Here is a 6,876-nt window from a genome sequence, read left to right on the forward strand (position 1 = left end):
GGAGAGACTATGTTTCTCGGCTGGCCTGGGAACGCCTTGGGATTCCCCCGGAGGAGCTGGCCTAAGTGGCTGGGGAGAGGGAAGTCTGGGTCTCCCTGCTTAGGCTGCTACCCCCGTGACCCGACCCCAGATAAGAGGAAGCGGATGGAATGGAATTTCCATTTAACCATCTTCTCTGAGAATCTATTCCAATTCCACCATATTTGTTTACCTACACGGACTACAGCCAACCTAATGTAGGTCAATCATGTGACTCAAGCTTCCACGTAGTTTTCAGCTTGTTTTGCCAAGTCTTTTGTTTGTGTACCCACATTTCAGAATTGTCTATCTATCAGTATATCTAGAAAACTATTGGAGTAAACTCTTTCTAACTACACCATTTGATATAGCTCAAGATTTTTTAAAAATTGTCTTTATTTTATAGCTTGCATTTAGTACCTTTAATTTTGCTATGACATATACATGTTTTATTTGTGTGTGTCTGTGTAATTAGCAAGTATAATTTCCCATCTGCTCTGCTCTGTTTGTGAAGGCGTTGGCAGGATTGCAGCTCCAAGTGGCAGAAGTTTGTTTCAGATCACAAGGCTTCAGAGGAGTGGCTGAATAATGCTGAGAGCACTTTGAAACTGGCTGAGACTGAGCCAGCAGCACACAGACAGCATCTCAGGGTAAACATGCAGATCACACACATGCAGTCACATACATTTAAATGTTAAAATAACAAATTTTTATACAAATATAACAGATTTCAGACAGCAAATGTGATACATATTTAGAGCCAGTAGTTCTTAAGTTCAAACTAAAAACAATTTTTTAAAATTATTTATGAAAAACTATTGTTATTACAACCATTACTGCCCCTGAAGTGAAGGTAATTGTGCGTCTAACATGAATAAAAAAAAACTGTTATAAAATTAAACTATTCTGTTCAAAAACTAAAGAAAAAATGAATATAAAACACAAAAGACAAGGAAAAGAACAAATGACATTTCTTGTTCTGCTGTGTTTTACATGTTTACAATATTTTTATGGTAATGGATGTCACATTACTTTGGACTTTTAATAATTTATTTAAAGTGCTCTTCCAAGTGGAATGAGTGTACATCATACTTCAGTGATTTTTAAAAAATATGATGTGGGTGCACACGTTTGAATGTATTGCAAGTTTTCTGTAATTCACAGGGGTCAAAGTTATACATAACGGGTCTAATATATTGTTTACACACACACACATATATATATATATATATATATATACCCTCCTCCCCCCAATATTTGGTTTAAAATCACTTGCATCAGAACCACTGCCTTTTTTGTATCCATCAACAAGATTCTGGTATAATTCTAGGTGGATATTTGACCAATTTTCTTGGCAGAATTTTTAGAATGTGTTTTATTAGTTAGTTTCCTTGTATAGATCCATCTTTTAAGCACATATTTCCAATTACAATTAGGTCCAGGCCTTGAGAAGGGCATTCCAGAAGCGTAGTGGTAGCCTGCTTTATCCAATCAGCAATTGACTTTGTGCAGTGCACCAGTATCACAACATGATGCTACTGCCACCATGCCTGACAGTTGATACACTGTTCTCAGGTTTGAAAACCTTAGATTTAATCCTTTAATCATACTTTTTTTTTGTTTTGGCCAAACAACTCAACTCTCCAGAGCACACTTGGTTTATCCATGTGGCCAGCTGTAGATTTCAGTCCAGCTTGAAGGTCTGGCTTTTAGTACAGGAGCTTCTTTCCTTTTTTAGCTATCTCCGTTCTTGAAGATGTCAGACTTGCTTCACTGTGGACAGGGACATTTGTGTTCCAGCAGTTTCCATTTTGTGACATTTTTAAGCCTTCGTGGTTCCTGGGTTGTTCCTGAACCTCCAAATCAATTTCCTTTCAGCTGAAGGGGACAGATACTGTAAGTATTAGTCAATCCAAAAAAAGCTGTCCAACAACTTATTTTTATGCTGGTAACTAAATTACAAACAGTCAATCATGATAACTAATAAGAAGTTTATAGGCCTTGGCCTTGTCCAATTCAAAGACGTCCTAGAACCTTCTGGATATATTTGAGCCTGTATGTATAATTCGGGCCTGTTCAGATTACAAAAAAATCCACAATAAATTGAATTCCCATTCCTACTCCTTGTTTAGATTTAAGCTTTAAGAATCAGGAAGACAGTGTCCAACCACAGAAACCAGCCCTTTACCCTTCATACTGACAACTATTTAAGGCTTCTTACAATAAAAATAAAGAAATAATACCAATCTGATCTTTTTTGTCGTTGTCCAATATCATCAGAGAAGGTCAAGGTTGCATAATATTGCTTAGCAAAGCTTGGGGCCCTCCTATTTTCTTCTCCTCTTCTCTTTGAGGTTGAGAGATACAGACATTTTTTGTAGGTGTTTGCATTATTGTGCATATAATCTTCTGTTGTTCACTGAAAGCAAACCCAGAGAAGATGGCAATGTTTCTACATGGTGTTTACATATGTTTGTTTGTTTTTTGCATTTTTGAGCTTTAATCAGTATTTTTGTATGGTAGATTAAACTGTTTTTACAGATATAAATTTGTAGAAGTGTTCCTGAGTTCATGCAGTGATGTCCAGAACAAAATCAGACCTGTTTTAATGCAGTGGCCCCTGAGGGTCTAAAGATCATGGGTATCCAATAGTGACTTTCAATTTTGTCCTTTGAGCTCCTTTTTTTTTTATGATTTTATGAACTGTAGATGATGGGATATTCAAAGTCTTCCCACTTTTCTGTTGAGGAAGATTATTCTGAAATTGTTCCACTATTTTAGGCATTTTTTGCAGACTGGTGAACCACTGCCCATCTTTTTTTATACCCATTCCTCTTACTGACCTGTTGCCAGTTAATCTTATTCGTTGCAACATGCTCCTCCACCTGTTTCTTATTTGTACCACTTACCTTTATAACCTTATGTTACCCTATCCCAACATTTTTGAGATGTGCTAGGTTTATGTGATATGCAAATTGCTGCATCCTGTTTTTATTTACATTTTATACAATATCCAAACTTTGTCAGAATCAGGGTTGTATTACCAAACACATTGCCGAATGTTGATCAGTTGATAGCTTCTCTCTGACCTTTACTTGCAGGTGTTGGGACCATGTCTTTGATAATATACCTCGACTAACCATGACAAGTTCAACAAAGGACATAGTTAAGTTTTAATCAGACAGGTCACTCATCACAATCAGTCCATTTGAGTTTCATAATCACAGACAATGTGGGTATCAAAATGAACTTATCAAAATGTGAGGCTAGCAGGTGCAGACACTACCCAGACACATATCAGCCATGCTTCCAGTTTTACTCATCTTTATACATCTAACATTTTGACATAGCACAAAGCTTTTTTACATTCCACCCAGATTTAACATTCTGTGTGCTTGTTGCCAGTGTGCAGTCCCAAGTCAGTGGCAGAGTCATGCTGGTACACAGCAGTTTTCAACTAAAAAATTAAGCGTCTGACGCAGCACTTGGCCTCAGAACAATCCATTTTTTTAACCTTATGTAACAATATTATATCATCGAATTTGACATTTTAATATTACATCAACCTAAAAAATGAAATTGAATTACTATCAAAAACAGTTTAATCTGAGGATGAGTTAAAGCAGAGCAAGGACTGTATTAGTCAGCTTTTAGTTTAAGTTAAACTAGTGAATGGAATTCAAACTATGCAATAAATTTGACAGATAAAGCACTGTGATTCTTTGTGTTGTGAACAGCCGTAGATGTATCTCCACTGAAAACTTTCTGAAAGTTTTAATTAAATCTCTCCAGTGGTAGGGACCACAAGTCAGTGTATCTCTTGTGCCAGTCCCAAGCCCAGGTAAATGGTGAGGGTTGTGTCAGGAAGGGCATCCAGCATAAAACACTTCTGCCAAAACTAACATTCAAGTTCATCCAAGCGACACCATACCGGATAGGCCAAGGCCCGGGTTAACAATGACCGCCACCGGTGCTGTTGACAAACAGGGTGCCGGCGGAAATTGTGCTACTATTAGTTGAAGACCACGAAAAGGGAGACGTGCCAGGAGACAGAGGGAGAAGAGGAAAGGCAAGAGTGTAGGACTGAGGGTAGCAACTCTAAATGTAGGAACAATGACAGGCAAAGGTAGAGAGCTGGCTGACATGATGCAGAGAAGGAAGGTAGATGTATTATGTGTACAAGAGACAAAATGGAAGGGCAGCAAGGCTCACATCATTGGGGCAGGGTTTAAGCTGTTTTACCATGGTGTGGATAGGAAGAAAAATGGAGTAGGGGTGGTCCTGACGGTGGAGTTAGCAAGAAATGTAGTCGAGGTGAAAAGAGTGTCAGATGGGGTGATGTGTCTGAAGGTATAAGTAGAAGGTCTAATACTGGATGTTGTCAGTGGTTTTGATCCACAGGTTGGATGTGATGAAGAAGAGAAAGAGAAATTCTGGAAAGATATCGATGAAGTGATAGAGAGTATTCCCAGGGAGGACAGAGTGATGATAAGAGCTGATCTGAATGGATATGTTGGTGAAGGAAACAGAGGCGATGAGGAGGTGATGGGTGGGTTTGATGTCAAGGAAAGGAACCAGGTGGGACAGATGGTGGTGGATGTAGCCAAAAGGATGGAAATGGCTGTAGTCAACATCTATTTCTAAAAGAGGGAGGAACGCATGGTGATCTATAAGCGTAGAGGCAGGAGTATGCAGGTAGAATACATTCTGTGTAGAACAGGTAACCTGAGGGAGATTGTGGACTGTAAGGTTGGGGCAGGGGAGAGTGTGGCCAGAGAGTGTGGTGATTAAGAGGAAAAGAGTAAAGGCAGAGAAGAGGACCAAATGATGGAAGCTGAGGAAGGAAGAACGTTGCGATGAGTTCAGAAAGGAGCTGTTAAATGCTCTGGGTGGTAAGAAAGAGCTTCCAGGTGACTGGGCTACTACAGCAACAGTGATTACAGAGACAGATAGGAAGGTACTTGGTGTGTCATCTGGACAGAGAAAAGATGAGAAGGAAACCTGGTGGTGGAATAATGAAGTGCAGGATGTTATCAAGAAGAAGAGGTTAGCCGGGAATAAATGGGTTTGTTAAAGACAAAAACGGTAATGTTCTAACAAGGGAGAAGAGAGTGATGAGAAGATTGAAGTAGTACTTTGAGGATCTGATGAATGAAGAGAATAAAAAGAAAAGAAGAGTAGAGGTCATAGAAACGGTGGACTAGGAAGTGGAAAAGATTAGTGAGGATGTAGTTGGGAAGTGGAGGTATGGAAATGTCTAGGGGAGATGGCAGTGAGGTTTTTGACTCAATTATTGGCATTTTTGAGCTGTATACTCTGAGTTTACGTACTCCGACTTTTTGGTTGTAGAACAGCTGATTGACTTTGATTACCTTAACTTTTAGTTAAGGTAATCAAGCACAATGTAAAAAAATCAGAGATTTGTTTTTAAATGAATACAGCTGGTCTTTTTGGACTTTTTTATGTTTTATTTTTTTAGTTTCCTGAGTTCAGATTGAATCGGTTAGTTAGGAGGAATGATTAACAGTGATTAGCATCACTGCTTTTTAAATTATAGCTTGAAGATTCAAACTCAAAATCTGTCCATCAAGGTTAATTTTTAAGGGTATTGCAGGTGTAAAAAAATTATCCAAACAAATTCAAAGATGGAGTGGCACAGCAGTGCGATGGTTACAGTTGTCACCTCTCCGCAAGAAGGTTGACCTGGGGCCTTTCTGGGTGGAGTTTACATGTTCTTCCTGTGCTCATGTGGGTTTACTTCAGGTACTCCGGTTTCCTCCCACAGACCAAAAACATGCATGTTAGGTTCATTGGTAACTCTAAAATTGTCCCTAGGTGTGAGTAAGAGTGTGAATGGTTGTGTCTCGTTTGTCTCTATTGCCCCTTTTACAGGGACTAAAGGTCCCGGCTCCACTCTACTCCGCTTGCTTTGTGCACGTTTCCACCGACATTTTTTCGAGGCCGGTTCCTGCTTTTTTGGTCCCTGCTTCGGAGTAGGGCCAGCCGGGTCGGCCATGCTTTGGTGGCACAAGCTTAGCTCCTGTTCACTCATTGGTCATGGGTGTGACCAGATGCAAGCATAAAGAGCGAACGGTAGGAATATAAACAACAGCATTAGCTTACCCTGCAATGTTTATGCTGTCTGTCCCCCAACTGAAGGCGCTGTAAAGCCTGAAATCTCCGGAGGATAACAGCTGTCCTACTCCGCTCAACAATCGCGGCATCCAAAGAATTTCTTCCACTGCGCCTCTCTTCCTGAAGTCTCAGGAGAATCCCCATAAGTTTAAAAAACAGCAACAACACAGGGCCAAAGTTGTTCATAGCGCTTCCATTGTTTCCACAACTGGTGCCAAGTTTCGATGGCGCACACCCCGCGATGCATTCTTTATAGAGCTGAATAGAGTAGAGTGGAGTAGAGCAGGACTTCTGAATTAGAGCCCGTGTAAAAGGGGCATATGTATCCCTGTGATGGACTGGAGACCTTTCCAGGGTGTCCCCCACCCCTCACACAGTGACTGCTGAGATAGGCACCAGTTCCCAGAGAAGCGGGTAAAGAAAATGGATGAATGAGTGGAGAGGAGGGTCCGTCGGATAGTCGAACCTCGGATTCAGGAAGAGCAGTGTGGTTTTCGTCCTGGCCGTGGAACACTGGACCAGCTCTATACCATTAGCAGGGCCCTTGAGGGTGCATGGGAATTCGCCCAACCAGTCTACATGTGTTTTGTGGACTTGGAGAAGGCGTTCGACCGTGTCCCTCTGGGAATCTTGTGGGGGTGCTCCGGGAGTATGGGGTACCAGGCCCTTTGATACGGGCTGTTAGGTCCCTATATGACCGGTGTCAGAGCTTGGTCCGCATTG

General features: G+C 40.8%; 1 protein-coding gene across 4 annotated transcripts in view; it reads left to right on the forward strand.

Moving 5' to 3' along the window:
- The window catches only part of dmd (dystrophin), a 272,414-nt gene that overhangs the window by 149,195 nt on the left and 116,343 nt on the right, over positions 1-6,876 (forward strand). For all 4 annotated transcript variants that reach the window (XM_037973934.1, XM_037973936.1, XM_037973937.1 and 1 more), the window contains exon 33: positions 533-668. In XM_037973934.1, the coding sequence (XP_037829862.1) occupies positions 533-668 (136 nt within the window). The remainder of the gene's footprint in view (positions 1-532; positions 669-6,876) is intronic.

The sequence above is a fragment of the Kryptolebias marmoratus genome, linkage group LG23, assembly GCF_001649575.2.
Source record: "Kryptolebias marmoratus isolate JLee-2015 linkage group LG23, ASM164957v2, whole genome shotgun sequence".
Lineage (NCBI taxonomy): Eukaryota > Metazoa > Chordata > Actinopteri > Cyprinodontiformes > Rivulidae > Kryptolebias > Kryptolebias marmoratus.